General features: G+C 43.1%; 1 protein-coding gene across 4 annotated transcripts in view; it reads left to right on the forward strand.

The window, feature by feature from the left end:
- Positions 1 to 4,889: 4,889 nt before the first annotated feature.
- PRKCE (protein kinase C epsilon) overlaps positions 4,890 to 16,400 on the forward strand; it is a 502,197-nt gene continuing 490,686 nt past the window's right edge. For 2 of the 4 annotated variants that reach the window (XM_074949371.1, XM_074949372.1), the window contains exon 1: positions 4,890 to 6,358. In XM_074949371.1, the coding sequence (XP_074805472.1) occupies positions 6,011 to 6,358 (348 nt within the window). In that variant the 5' untranslated portion in view covers positions 4,890 to 6,010. The remainder of the gene's footprint in view (positions 6,359 to 16,400) is intronic. The other 2 variants (XM_074949373.1, XM_074949374.1) reach the window with 1 other exon arrangement.

Raw genomic sequence — 16,400 nt, forward strand, 5'->3', positions numbered from 1 at the left:
CATTTAACCACCCTTCTCTCAAACTGCCATAACAGAAGAGCCCTGAAATATTTCACAAAAGTTTCAGTAACAATTTCAGTAACAATTCCCAGGAAATCCTTGCAATTAGCATTGACATTAGCTATGGAAAACTCTGCCAGGCATGTTTCCCTATGTAACTCACTGGTGGCCATGAGTGTGGAAAAACTCCTCCTAAAAACTTCCAGCAATTCTGGACCAGGAGCACAACAGCAGCAGCAGTGATTCTTAACTGACTACATAAGCTCATTAAAAGTCGAGACAAGACTTTGCACACTCCCTCCACCAGATAGTGCTATTTATCCACAGAGCCCATTTGGGATTCGTGGGCCATGCAAAGGTCAGGGGCTGACTCAAGGTAACAAATGCTGCCTGCAGCTTGCTAGTTCTCATTTCACTGTTACTGTAACTCAAGGAGGGAAAGCAGGCTGGGGCACATGGAGAAGCAAAATGCTATGCTCAAGGGCCGTTCTTTGGACATGACTACATGTTTTTCTTACATTATTGCAATCTGATTACAAGTTTCATATTCTCTCTTTTAAAGCTCACTATGCAAATAAATATCCAGATTTTTATTGTATTACTACGATCTGTTCCCCACCCCCTGATTTTTGCACAATACCCAAATTATCAATAGTCTGACGTGTAGTTACATGCACAGATGTAACATTAATCAGGGAATCAAGATTCTAATCCTGCAGACACTTCAGCTTGTGAGTAGCTTTAGCAGATGAGTAGTCCTGATACAAAGCTGGTAATTATTTTGGGAAGTTCTGTGGCCTGTGTTATACAGGAGGTCAGACTAGATTATTACAACGGTCCCTTCTGGCCGTGGAATCTATTAATCTGTGTGCATAAGTGTTTGCAGTTTTGGTGCCCTAAACTGTAATAACATATAAAATTATGGTAAAGCTTACAAATCCTCCCGAAATAATAATAGCTCTCTTCCAAGAGTGTTACTGCTTCTATAATATTTTACCCATATTTCCTTGGTGCTGATTCCCCCCTCCAAAGTAATCTCTTTTTGTTTAATTTATCTTTTAAAAAAATAGCTAACGAGTTTAAGCTAGTTAACAAGAATCTGAATGGTAACAGTAAATACTGTTTGCCATCTTGGATACAGTTTTTGAGTATTTGTGTGCTATAGCTGTGTCTGAGGGCCAAATTTTGGTCTTATGAGCAAAGCCTGAGTAAAAGGGCTTTGCCTGCAGCAGCTACATAGACACCATTCCATAGACCTGGCCATAGACACCTGGCCACGGACACCATGACTGGGTATGAGAAGGATAGGAACAGTCATACTGGATCAGACCAAAGGTCCGTCTAGTCCAGTATCCTGTCTTCCGACAGTGGCCAATACCAGGTGCTTCAGAGGGAATGAACAGAACAGGCACTCATCAAGTGATCTATCCCCTGTCATGAATCAGTCATGGGCCATTGCTCCTCTCTCTGGATGGCACTGGGGCTTGTGGAGCCATCCTGTGCACACATCGATTGGCTGGGTCCCCAGTCCTCCGGCATGCCCCTCTGCAGTGAATGGCCAAGAACCACTGTGGAACTTTGCACTATGATATACAAAAGGATGCTGGGTCCTCTGTACCGCCTGTCTGCAACAGAAATGGGGCATTTTCCGTGTAGTTTTGGCCTTCCCCATTCATGTGGAATAGGAGGAACAGTATTTGCCTCTAAGCTCTTAGAGGATCAATACCATGATAAAGGAACAGGCTAAAATCAAGCCAGAACTTAAGCGCTTAAAAACCATTCAGGATGAAAAGTGTCATACTACTTACCCTTATTGACAACTACACTATTTGAGACAATTGGGCTGATTTTTCTCCTACTGATGAATTTGTGGGGGGAATATCGGAAGTAGGTTCTTTCACCTGTTTTAACTGAACTTTAGGACAATGGTTCAGGTGTCTTGTGGGTAAATCAATAGCTGTTTTACTTTGAAAAGTTCAGTCTTGCATGTACATGATCCATAATGAGAAATTTCTGCTTTTGTTGAACAAAATTTAGAAACATCTGATAAACGAACAAATACAACATAATGTATTCTGCAATCCTTACTGAGCTCTTTAGTCCTTACTCATGCAAGCTGTCCCCTTGCAGCAAGATCTTGGTCCCACTGAGTGCATAGCAAAACTCACATTGACCAAAATTAGAGAAGAGGACTTGGCTATAGATGCAGATAGTCAGATATTTGCACACACAACATATCTGTGTATATATCGGTATATAAAACCAGATGTATGGTATGCGTGTGTCCAAATATATTGTGTGTACACACAGCTGGATATCCACCCACTGAAATAAATGCACATGTGTTTATTTCAGTGATTAGACTTACAATACATTGAAAATATGCATTCATTTTCATGTGTGATCTCATGGACATGCAAGGATATTAAAAGCCACTGCATACATTGTGCTTATTTGAGTCTTACATTGTGCATTCAGAATTTAATTGTAGTTATCTTTTAAAAAAATAAAAAGGAATTAAATGGAAAAATACATTGTTGCAATATAAGACTTCAGCTTTTACATTACCTCAGTACCAGGAAATTCAGTGTTTCCCACAGTAACCACACCTCAGGCACATGACACAAAAACTCCAATGAGGGCCATTTAATGGACTTAAAAATCTCTTTCTGAGGCATTAAAATTAACACCATATCATGTAATACAAAATACTATGTGTGCCCAGGTGGGCCAAGTTACAATTTTGGAGGAGTCTTAATTTTGTATTTCTTGACTTTCGTGCATGTGAAATCTCCCAGTGACTACACTACCTCAGTGAAATCAGAGGTGCAACTGTGGCACAGCTGGCTGAAACTGGACAAGACAGATGTAATGCTGGGTAATTGAGGAAGGCATTTCATATAAGTTTCACCATATCTTTTCTCCCCATTCAGGGAGTCTGCCCAGAGATTGTGACTAGTATGGGGTCCTTCTGCACTTCTGGCTGTTACTGGGAGATGAAGTAGCAGTGTGCACCAGAAATGCTTTCTCCTATTTGTGGCTTGCCAGAAGAACACACACAGTACTAACAGTCATGCTTTCATAACCTTCAGGCTTTTAGTGCAATACCCTATACGTGGGAACTAATGCACAAATCTTGAAGCTATCCCATCAGGTCCAGAATATGTCAGCCTGCCTGCTAAACAATACTCTGCTGTGGAAATACATTATTCTCTGTTCTGGTCATTATATTGGCTCCCCAGTGAATGTCAGATTCAGACCAAGACCATAGTGCAAATCTTTAAAGCTCTCCATTGACTGGATCTAAGCTGCCTGAAATATCCAATATCAGGACCCTCCATGACTGTTGTCCTGTTAACAGTGGAGCTGTCCCCAACTAGATTTAGACTCATGAGAGCTGGACACAGAACTTCCTTGGCAGCCAGCTCATAAACGGGAACTCTTTTGCTCGGGACAGCAGAATGAACTCAAATCTTTACCACCTTTAGGGTGAAGGGCAGGATCCATCTCTTTGCCTTCAGCTTTTCCACAACAAAACAATGATAATAAATTAACAACACAAAATCAGTAATAATGATCACAATAGAAAGACTGGGTAACATGATGGATCCCAGACTTCTCTACAATCATGTGGGGGAAGAGAAAGACTCTCCTGTTTTATTGTAAAATTCTCAAATACCATGCTGATGAGAATGGTATAAATCCCTAGATGACAGATAGATTTGATAGAATCTCACCCATAGTGTTGTAGTAGGGTGTTTTTGTTTTTTTTTTGGCATTTAATAACCTCCAGGTTGAGTAGGTATTTCTCACTGGTATTATTTCCAGTATTCACTGGAGGACAGCCAATGACAAAATAGTTAAACACTTACTAAATGTTCTGTGAATTCTGCTGAAGTTGGCATATGCACACTGAAATATGAGATGATCAACAGCAGAAAAAGCGACTGATTCATGACAAAGGGATATGAAGTTTATAGTTTAAGTGTGTGGTTTTGGCTGGTATATTTGATTACAGTCCTAGGAATGGTGGCAAAACCACTTTCTTTTTACCCAGGCAGTGTTACTTATCAAAGTTTTGCAGGCAAACCAGTCAGGGGAATTGTCTTTGCAGATCAAATCTCCTGGGTCCTTTGCACTGTCTTTTGTTCCAAACAAATCTCCTCACCCAGGAGGAGGCGACTCCAGGTCCCTTTCCTCGCAAATCAAATCTCGGCTCTGCCTTGGAGGACGGTTTCCCTTTGGCTCTCAGTTCACTTCCCAGCGCCTGGAGTCGGAGGGGAAATTCTTCCTAAAGCAGCCAAAAGCTCTGCCCCTAGAATGACGTCAGGGAGCCTATGCCACGGCCGCTGCCCAATGGGCGGGGAGAGAGGATGCGCCCGCAGAAAGCAGACACAGTCTGCCTCGCTCGCTCGCGGCGGGGCGCTGAGGGTTAATGTTGGCAGCCGGCGAGGATCAAAGCGATTACAAGGGAAAAGGAGTCCAAAAACCGGAGCTTGCATTTGTCAACAACAATTTATCGCGGATTGGAAAGTCCTGAAGGGATCCCAGTGGGATTTTGTTGTTGCAGAGAAGAAAGACAGAAAGTAAAGAAAACAACAACAAGCAGCCGCAGTGGACATTCCTCGGGAAGGAATATTTACGTTAGGCGTTGACATCTTTTTTTTTTTTTTGCCCGCGCCGTATGCTGGCACAAACACACTTCTGACGATAGACTTGCAGGCTAGGAAATACCAGGAACGTCTTGAGATCGTCCACATCAGAGGGAGAATAAACAATAAACAACAACAGTACCACAGAGCCGCTTGAAAGGCTATTGCGGGGGTGGGGGGGTGGCTGGATGTTTGCAATGTTTAATCGGGGGGGGCAGGATTTCAGTGATAAAGAACTGAAATAAAACGGGAGTGCTGTTTAAACCTTCCGAGGCAGATGATCAGGGATGTTTCCCCCCACACTGAATCCCAGCTTTTATCTTTAGCAGAGTGTGGGGGGGGGGGAGAGGAAGAAAGCCCCCAGTCCCCCACCCCTGAACAAATCACCTCATGAATATGCACGCAGGGAGGGCAGCGCTCATTGAGTCTCAAAGAGTCACGACCCGAGTCGTGGTTTCTTGACTCGCTTGTAGCTGTTTCATGCTCACTTTTACCGTCTTGCTCCCCCAACAGGCAAAACTTTCTATTCACACACACACACACACACACACTGACGTCTTTTGCGCATTTCCTGCATTAGAGAGAGCGAGAGGGGGAGAGGTGGGGTGGTGCTGCTGCTACTCAGCCCAGCACCAACGCGAGCCAGCAGGGCTAACCATCCAGAAGGCGGTGGTCACCCTGTGCCTTTTTAAATCTCCAAAGAGCCTGATCCGGAGCAGACTCCCCTCATGCATTGGATTCGTTCCCCTGGATCCTTGGCCTTTGAGGAGGAGGAGGAGGAGGAGGAAAAGGCGAGGAGGCTCCCCGATCCTATGCGGATGTAAGGTCCCCGGGTGTGTGTTTTCTGAGCAGAGGCTGTGAAGTAGGCAGGGCTGGTTGTTTGGCGTGGTGTTTCGGGTTTGTGTGTGTTGCTGTTGCTGCCCACAGACAGTACTAGCGTGAGCAAGAGCCTCGGATCGCGGCTTTGCCTCCTTTGCAAAGACTGATCCAGGATTATGATCTAGGTGAAGGGAAAAGTCTGTTGCCCACCCCGAGGGTTTATTATGCTCGGATTTTGATTGCATTGGGGGGGGGGTTCTGCAAACACGGCCGTCCCCCCTGCTTCCCTCCCTTCCTCCCTTGTTTTCCGTTAGAAACACGGGCAAGAACATTGTATGTATTCACGGGGTGTCGCAAGAGCAAAGGCTAAATAATCAAAGATAGCAGCAGCAGCAAGAAGGGAGCCCCCACGTTGTGCTCTGCTTCCCCCCCTCCCCCCGCAGACCTGCTCTCCTATTTATTGGTGAGCTCTCCCTGCCTCCCTCCCTGTGCGTGTGAGTGAGTGTGCTTAATCCCAGGAAAAGTGAAGCCATCCAACCATGGTGGTTTTTAATGGCTTGCTGAAAATCAAGATCTGCGAGGCGGTGAATCTGAAACCCACACCTTGGTCGCTGAGGCATGCGGTGGGTCCCAGACCACAGACCTTTTTGCTGGACCCTTACATCGCCCTCAACGTGGACGATTCCAGGATCGGGCAGACCTCGACCAAGCAAAAGACTAACAGCCCTGCCTGGAATGATGAGTTTGTCACTGACGTTTGCAATGGCAGGAAGATTGAGATGGCTGTTTTCCACGATGCCCCCATCGGGTACGATGATTTTGTGGCTAACTGCACTATACAGTTTGAGGACTTGCTGCAGAATGGGAGCCGCCACTTTGAGGACTGGGTAAGTGTTTGCACTGCAAATGCATATGGTTTTGTAAGGGCACTGCTGGCGATGCAACACCTTCATTGCAGAGCTAGGTTGCAATGGCATGAAATGGCTCTGAAGCCTTTCCAGGCTTTGTTACACTCAGTCAGGCAGTGTTACCGCATATCTCCCTCCTCTGAGATGTGTTTTACAATTTTTTTTTTTTGGAGGGGGGGAATCATTGAGTCTGGGTAAAAGCTGGATCCTACTGGATCCAGCCTCCCAAATGTCACTGCCTAAATGGGGAACAAGTCTAGTTGCTCCTGTTGTAACAAAAAACAAAACAAAACAAACAAGACAGACCCCCAGTGCATCCAGGAGTAAAAATGCAGCAAAAACCCAGATCCAAAACCTAGATCTTGATGGCGCCAGAATTTGGCTCACACCTCCCAAATTCTAATGCTTAAATTGAGAACAAGTATATATGCTCTTTTTGCACCAACAGGATCCAGACCATGATAGATCCTGGCATGAAAGCACCACCGAAATCCAGATCTGATACTTGGAACCACGCAATTTTTGATCCCAAACCCCCAGCTTCACAGCATCCATAAAAACCAAACATAGATATTCTTCTGACACCAAAAATCTGGATCTCGATGCATTCCAATGCAACTGTACTGCAGGTACTTTGGTAGCTAATTCCTGCCAATTTTTGGTCCTAGTCTGTGCAATTCCACTGCCTAACTAAGCCACATGTTTAGCTGCCTCTTAAATATCCAGATTTGATGTGCCTAAACCCCACAACACTGCAAAATCTTGAATCCAGCATCCCAACATATTGTAGTTCAATTGCACTGCAAACAAAAAACCATTTGGGGATGTGCGTTTCACAACTATATAAAACACACACATATCACTGAAACAGCAACAAAGTTGGCTATATGTATTGTAAACAATGTTAACAATAATGTTCACAAGAAAGCATTAGAAACAGTCCTCTGATCTGGGATGTTCCATACATGACCAGCCATAATGTTATGAAATGTGCACCTACATGTTTATTTATTCTTGATGAAGAATCCAAATCTGGCCATTATTTGTTTAGCAGATGGAATAACAACAAAACACCAGAGCCCAGACTAGAAAATAGTTGGCTGATCATGGGCCTGATTCTAATTTACACGGAAGGGCACCTTTACATCGCAGTGGCTGTGTAAAGGAGCCTTAAAGTGGATGTAAAGAGATGTCAGCATGAAGGAAAGGGGCCTTAGTGTAAATGACAATTAGGCCCTATTTATACTGATTGACTAAGAACTGAATGAGGGCTGTATATTTTTTCTTTTAATATTAAAATGAACCTTTATAGCTTTAAATGAGTCTATAAAGCCAAGCATAACTTCTGCTAAATATGTTGCACCATGATGCTTGGGGTCTGTATTATTCCGGTGGGCTATCAGAGTTGCTTATTTACCAAGTTTAGGTGCTAAAACTGGGTATTATGCTGCCCAAACTTAGGTCATTTGGAAAGGCTTTTGCAGCTATCTTGTATCTGAAACCAGCAATCAAATCCTGGCCCCACTGAAATCAATGAGAATATCAGACCAAGATTCATCCCACATTTTTTGGTAGAAGAGTAGAAGCAAGACTTATTTTTTATTTTGATGGTACAAATTCTAAGTTTGTGGCCCAAATTTGGCAGGACCTTGAATGATTCAGATGCCAAATATGAATTTTGGCAGTGCTATTGTGCTGGGCATATCAAGGTTCAGATTTTTAAGGTGCAATAGGAGCATCTAAACATGTTCTTTAATTAGGCAATGGAATTTAGCAGTTTGGGCCCCAAAACTGACAAGATCTGTCAGGATCCCGGTAGTGAATCCAGGAATTTGTGGTGCTATTGTTCTGAGATGCATTGAGGTCCTGATTTTTTGGGAGTAAGAGGAGTGTCTACATTTGTTTTCCATTGATGCAGTAGAGTTGAGAGTAGGGTAGTCGTGGCCAAAAATTGGCTGTTCCAGCCAAATCCAGGTGCTGGATGTGCATTTTTGCATTGCCCTCATGCTGTGATGTCTCATGATCTGAATTTTATTGGTGCAGCAGGAGCAGATACACCTGTTCTCTATTTAAGTATTAGAATTTGAAGGGTGGGGCCGAATACTGGCAGGATCCAGCGTTTGTCTTTTCCAAAATCATCTAATGAATCTTGCTTTACTGACTTTGATCAGTGTAGGGAAGAATATGGCATAATTATTATTATACTGCAAGTGATTATTTCTCTTGTTAATAGGTAGGAACAGCCAACAAACTTGCTTTTAGGACAACAAACTGTTTCTTCATATGTTTTCACTGAGCTACTAGAGGCTTAGATTAAGCCTACACTTAGTGCCATCTCTAAACAAAATAAAAATAAAAACAACACATTCATTAAGAACTTCAGCAAAATTTGAAGATTAAAGCCTAGAAAAAAGAAATGTTCTGTGAAATGAAGGTGCCATATGATTCTTACCCTACAAGGAAAATGTATGTGACCGAAACCACCATCAATCAAACAAATCTACTTGTGCACTGTAATTATGCACTAATATATCTGGACCTTTAATAATGTTAGATATGAGGTTCATATGTTTAATAAGAGAAATAAATTCCTCATTCCTCTGTAATTGAAGGCCGCTACTTTTTCTGGTACTCTTGCTATTTTTCAGAAATTAAAGAACAGAAATTGGAGTAGCCCATTTCTCCTTAATGCCTGCAGTATCTAATAAATATAGTCTAATGAACACTCTTGGAAACTATGCTTAGCAGTTCTAAGGTCTGCCCATTAACACAGTAGTCCTGGTAGTTACAACTGGGTAACATGTACCTGCTGATCATATTAAATTAAATCACATTGCTACCATCTTTTACCTTACACCATCCAGTCTGATGCAATACTCCTTCTTAAACTAGACCTTTATAATAAAATAAATTTGTCAAAATAATAATGTATTGATAATAGTTCTTGTCAAGTGAGCTGTAGCTCACGAAAGCTTATGCTCAAATAAATTGGTTGGTCTCTAAGGTGCCACAAGTCCTCCTTTTCTTTTTGCGAATACAGACTAACACGGCTGCTACTCTGAAACCTGTCAACATATTAACAGCTCTTATGCATTCATGTGCATTATCTTATAATACATACAGTTCTAAACTGTATTTTTATGAGAACATTTGGGATTTTTTTTGGTTTTTCAAAATATCCATACTAGTTTTAAGGGGAAATTACTGACCTTGTAATTCTTATCAAAGGTCCAAAATGCAAAGTGGACATCGCTGTCCAATATGTGTCTGTAAAGGCATATACTGCCTTGTTTTCGCGTGGGGAGGGGGGGATCTCTCCTGTATATAGTCAGCTCACCTACTGTGGTTGATTTTGTTTATTATGCTATCCCTAATGTTTTTTTTAAAGATGAGTTTTTCAGGAAGATGCTACATATTTTTCTCATTATTATGGCTGTGATGTAGACTGACCCTATGGTTACAGTGGAAGCACTAACATGATACACAAGTACAAAGCTTAGTATCATGATAGCGACTTTTGCATTAGGAAGACTCCATTAAACACGCAACAAGCAATTTTCTTTTATCCCTAGGAATACTCAGCAGTCACAAAAATTAATTTGTAACATTATTTACTGACCCAGTGCAGACTACCTGTACATGTGTACCTCATGGCACATTTTCAAAGTGGTGTCTTATTTCAACACAATTGTCTAGATACTAACAGATGGCAGATTTTTAAAGGATTAAATGCTATGTCTTTTTTAAAAAAAATGCTTGTGCATGTATGCGGATGCTTGTGTTGATTTCTGAAAACAGAACAGTGACAATTAGAAAGATGGCTGCTTTTTACAGTGATGCATCAATACAGACACAACACAGTTAAAGTGTCAGTTTTGCAGATTTTACTTGTTAATGGCTACATTGCAGTTTTAAAGAGAGTCCTAGATTGTTAATATTACAAGTGTCTCTGTAGCTGAATAAAGTACTAGGAATGGGGCAAAGGATACTCAGGAAGATGTTGAAAGCTTTACATTTGGGAAATATGGAGCAATAAGTTAGGAAATCACATGGAAAAAAATCTGTTAAAAATAACATGAAAGTATTAGTTAAGTGTGATTCAATTTAGGTGAAATGTCATTCATAAAGTTATAATAGACATGTCTTGATCTATTTAACCAAGGTTTAACATGTATGAAGTTTGTACTTTAATTTAATAATATAGTCACATGTAAATTAGTACGTTTTAAAGTGGGCAAGAAAATTATTTTTATAACAAGGCTCATGACTGTAACTTTATGAACTAGAATTAGTAGTGCTTATGTTCAGATTGCTAGTAGTTGGGACATTGGATATTAGTTTATCTGCCAGATATGTGGCCGGATCCTGAGGTGATATAAATCAACATAGCACTGTTGACGTCACTGGATCTATGCTGATTACACTAGCTAAGGATCTTGCCCAGTAGGCCCAACTCTTTGCATGAGAAAATCTCTTCTTGAAGTCACTGAAATTGGGCCCTCGTGAGAAATTAATCCTTTTGCAGGCTGCATAACTAGAATGCATGTGTTCAACCAGGACATCCCAACTTTTAACAATGGCCTTCTTTTGCATCACAGAATATCATAAAGCTAGAGTAATGTACTGGACTTCATTTTGTACTGCCTTAAGAAGATCCTGCACATTCAGGAAAAAAATATGTGATGTGCCATATATATATATATATACACCTACCACCTGTAGGTGTACCACCTACACTCCCCCACACTTTCGTGAGCTTCTGTTTGGTTGTCATATGCTTTTTTCCATACTTCATTTCCCCATCGTTGCTGATTCCCAAGATCTAAAAATGAAGCATATTCTTTTAAAATTGCCCTGCTTATTTACCTGATTTATTCAGTGATAGCAAAGCTAGTACTGGAAGCATCACATTTCCTTTAGTAAATGACTGTGATGACACTCATGTGACTGTGTGGCATCACTGCATAAAATAGGCTGATTATGAATTGAACAGAAGCTGAATGCCTCGTCAATCAGCAATTCTGAAAAATGGAATTTGGAAAAGTGTAACAGTTTACCTAAATATAGGTTATGGTCCTGCAAAAACACTTGGAATGAGATTACTTATGGTAGTAAGTGATTGCAAGGTCAGGTCCATGCTTTGGGGCTGCAATGAGTATGTGTGAAGGCTTTAAGTGATACTGCCTAAAGTTAGGCGCTTAAATGAGAGAGCCCTGATTTTCAAAGTGCTGAGCTCACACAGGAGTTGTTGGGCCTAGTTATCTAATGAAAATGTATGAGGAATACAAAAATATATGAGGAGGAATACTGGATATGAGCAGTAGCAATATCTACTGAAAATAGTAGGATACAGCTTGTCACCTACTATACACTGTATGCTGAATTAATTGTAAAGGTTGCTCAGGTGCCTGCCTCTGGTTTTCTGCTTTGTACAGTCAGGTGCCTTTTGCTTTTTGTGTGATAACTTACCACAGCTAGCAGGTCTAGGAGTTCTATTATAACCAGTGGACAGGGGAGTGAATTGTAATAATTTTAGAATAGGTCACTCTACATTTTAATTTGTTCTTGTGCATGATGTAGACCAGATGATGAACGTTGGCAACACACTAGAGGAGTATGATCGCTATGCATCTTCCCTTTTCTGTTCTTCTCTATCCATTGAACTTATCTGCACAGAATATGAAATTGGAGAAGCCCAGGATTTTCTGTTTAGAAGCTTTGTTTCTTATCTGTGTATTCAGAGCCAGATCATCAGCTGCTGTAAATCAATGTCATCTGTTGACTGTTTGTTGAAATCAATTAGTAGCTTCTGGTCCTGTTTGACAGGCATCTACATCACAAAACAACCATCACTAATTGGAAACCCGTGTTAGTTTCAGAAACATTTGAATATGCCATGGAGGCTGAACTCCATTTTCACTCTGAAAGGTGTTGCTTCCAGATCAGGACTGAGGTACATTGATGAGAAGCCAAAGAAATGTGCAGTACTAGTGTTGCCTGCAAAGTACCAGTTATATGGATGAAGTGAGTGGATACAAATCATGATTCTAGAGAAAGAATGTAATTGTGTTTTATTTAACTGAGATTTTTTTATTTACATCTTGCTAGTGATTAATTTTCTTCTTATTTTATAGCCTTAAATTGCTGAAATGTGTATAATACTCAATTCTTCAATGAGCGTCCTAATTGTTAGTAGAATTTCAGCTGTTACATAGAGATTTTTCTCTACTATGGCCTGGTCTACACTACAAAGTTAGGTCAACATAAGCTGCCTTGCGTCGACCTAATTGTTCATCTGTCTACACTTAAATGTCTCTCACCAATGTAAGTGTCCTTTTACAATGACAAACACTACCTCCCCGAGTGGCTTTCAGCCATGGTCAATGTACTGAGGTTGGCACAGCACAAGTGTAGATGCTGCATTACTTGTGTTGACCCAGCTGCTGCACTATGCTCGACACTGATTGCGCAAGTCACAATTGTGAACTCCACTACCCAGGGGTCACAGAGACCGGAACCCACCTCTCCCCTTTAAAATTTTTGAAATGTCTATCCCTGACTGTCCAGGTTGGTGAGCACATCTAGCTGCTGTCCATTGTGGTGAGCAACTGCCCAGGTGAACTGTGGGCTACACATTCCAGCCATGCTTCAGCTTGGAGTAGGCAGGAAATATTGGGTCTCCTGGGCCTATGGGGAGAAGGGGTTTTACAGGCACAGCTCTGAACCAGCCATAGAAACGTCAATATCTACGAGCAGATTGCATGGGGATTATAGGTGAAGGAGTACGATGGGGACCAGCAGCAGTGCCACGTGAAAGTGAAGGAACTGAGGCAGGCATGCTAGAAAGCCCAGGAGGCAAAATGTCAATCCCGTGTCGAGTCACAGACCTGCTGCTTTTGCAAAGAGCTTCATGACATACTTGGAGACCCCACTACCACCCCGCAAACCACCGAGGAGAAATCTGAGGAACCAAAGTCACAGGTCCCTTGCAAGAACAGCAAAGAGGAGCTGCAGGAGGAAGAGGAGGAAGATGGGGGACATGTGACTGGGAGGGGTGTCCAGCTAACCTATGAGCCAGGACCTATTTGAGACTCCACAGCAGTCTAGTCGGTCCCGGCAGTCGAGCATGGGTGAGCCCAGTGCAGGAGAAGGAACCTCAGGTAAGTGTGTAAATTTATTTCCCATTACATTGATGGTGCCCCCAAGTTAGCAGGACACAGCTATCATTTTTCATTAAATTACTTGTACTGTAAGAGGTAGAGGTACATCAAAGAGAGGTAGCTTATTATCTGCTTTTCATTCCCCTCTAGAGTTAGGCAAGGGGGGTAATGGAGAGCAGTTAGTTCATGTGCATAGGGATGTCCCTTGAATCTTCCTGAGAGATCGTGTTGAAACTTTCATGGAGATACTCTGCAGTCCTCTCCTGAAGCTTTGAGGGATGGCAGCCTTATGTCTTCCTCTGTGGTAGGACGGTTTCCCATCCCACTCAGCAATAACTTCGGCAGGCACCATTGCAGTAAAGAGGCTAGCAGCATATGTGCCTATTTAGGATGCCACCAGGAATTGCTCTCTCTGCCTTTGTTACACTCAGAAGTGAGATATCAGCTAAAATCACCACCGCCTGCGGAAGATGGTACCAGTGTTCAGTGCCATTGCTCTAAACTCATAATTTCATGCAACTGAGTAATTCCTGCCTCACTGCCAGTGAGCCATACTCCTGATGGCTGGTGTTGCGGATAGCACATGCCCAAGTACTCCAAAGCAGAAGTGTCGATAGCCTTCTTTAAAATCTTAGGGGAGCAAGGGAGGGGAGTTCTGAATCTTAACGTTCACTTTCAGTTGTGACTATACTGACAGTGGTACCTCTTTGTGTTTTATTTGCAGCTGCTGCCAATGAGGCCTTGAGGGGTTCCCCCTCCACACCCTTGGAATGCCTGAGCCAGCTAAGGAGGAGAAAGAAGAGAGGACTCAGGTGACATGTTCAATGAGATCCTGCAAGCCAGTGCTGCATCAGACTGTGAGCAAAGGGCTTGAACACTGCAGGAGGGTGAACACTGCAGACAGCCTGGAGAAGGAAAGAGCGGACAGGAGACAGACCCAGGAGTCCCAGCAGGAAAAGGAGAGGTAGGGGGCTTCAGAATGGACAGAATGGGGGCTTCTCTGGCAGCCAACGCAGATGCTGCAGACTCTTGTGGACCTGAAGGTTCAACAATCCCAGGCTCGCCTCTGTTTGCAGTCCATGGAAAACTCCATTACAGCACCTCCCTATACACACCACAGTGTTCCATGTGGCACCAGGGGCCACAACCTTACCCCTACCACTCCACATCGGGGGGACATTAAGGGCAGCCACAGCTTCACATACACTGCTCTGTGAAATCCATTGATGCTGTATATGTAAGTAAAATGGACTTGAATGCTCTTTCCCATTGGTAAGTTCTGTTCCATTAATATATTAAGTTTTTAATGTATTTGCTTTTAAATGGTACAGATTGTTTTTGCACTGGTTTTGCTACTTCATAACATTCTATTATTTGGAAAATAATGAATCTTTATTAGTTCACAACATATGCTACAGAGTGAATAGCAGTTCAGAAAGCACCCAGGACTTCAAAATTAATAGGTGCATTGCCAGTTGTGTTCATAGATGTATACCAAGCACCACACAATTCCTAGCAAGCTCCAAAACAGCAGGGCAAGGTAGAGCACAGTACACCACAACGCATTACTGTGGCTTACTGTTAAAGGGCTCCTTCAAAGCCTCCCTGAGCTGTATAGCTCTGTGTTTTGCTCTTCTAATAGCCCTTGTGTCTGGCTGTTCAAACTCAGCAGACAGCTGCTCCACCTCCACCCTCCATTCCGGCAGCAGCTTTTCCCTCTTTGCTTCACAGATATTATGCAGGACACAGGAGGCAGCTACAACCATTGGGATGATTTTTTCACTGAGATCCAAACTTGTGCTTAAACAGCACCAGTGCCCCTTCACTCTAGCAAAACAACATTCAACTGTCATTCTGTACCAGCTGAGCCAGTAGTTGAATCTTTTCTTGGTGCTGTTGAGGTGACTGGTGTATGGCTTCATGAGCAAGAGGAGTAAGGGATAGGCTGGGTCACCCAGGGTCACTGTTGACAACATTGCCAATGGTAATATGCCAGTCAGGAAAGAAGGTCCTTTCTTGTAGCTTTCTGAATAGTCCTGTGTTCTTAAAGATGCAAGAGTCATGCATCTTCCCTGACTAGCCAATACTGATGTTGGCGAAGCATCCCTGGTGATCCATGAACTCTTGCATAACCATAGAAAACTAGCTCTTTCTGTTGATATTCTCTGTGGCAAGGTGGTCTGGTGCCAAAATAGGGATATTAGTGCGTAGGGTTGTCAACTTTCTAATCGCTCAAAACTGAACACCCCTGCCCTGAGGCCCTGCCCCTGCCCCGCCCCTTCTCTGAGGCCCAGCTCCCACTCACTCCATCCCCCCCTCCTGCCGTCGCTCGCTCTCCCACACCCTCAATCATTTTCACTGGGTTGGAGCAGGGTGTTGGGGTATGGGAGGGGGTGAGGGCTCCGGCTGGGGGTTCAGCAGGGCTAATTCCCTGCCTGCCCTGGCTCTGTGCAGCTCCTGGAAGTGGCCAGCATGTCCCTGCAGCCCCTAGACGGAGGGGCCAGGGGACCCTGCGTGCTGCCCACGCCTGCAAGCGCCGCCCCCACAGCTCCCCATTGACCACGTTCCTGAACACTTGGCAACTCCACCATCATTTGGGAACCCCGTTGTTACAGATCCATCCATTATCTTGCATTTTATCTAAACATACAGCATCCATCTCCTGCATATTGCCGAGAGTCATGGTCCTGTGCGTTGCAAGTTTCCACAGTGAATCCCCCCTCACTTCTCTGCTGTCAGTGCAGCTCTCGTTTTGGTGTCCCTGCACTTGGTACACAGATCCAGGAATGTGGCCTTGTGCATCTGAAAGTTCTGCAGCCGTTGCTTATAATTCCAAGCATTACATTGGATAATAATTCCCA

Source organism: Natator depressus, chromosome 3 (assembly GCF_965152275.1).
Source record: "Natator depressus isolate rNatDep1 chromosome 3, rNatDep2.hap1, whole genome shotgun sequence".
Taxonomy (NCBI): Eukaryota; Metazoa; Chordata; order Testudines; family Cheloniidae; genus Natator; species Natator depressus.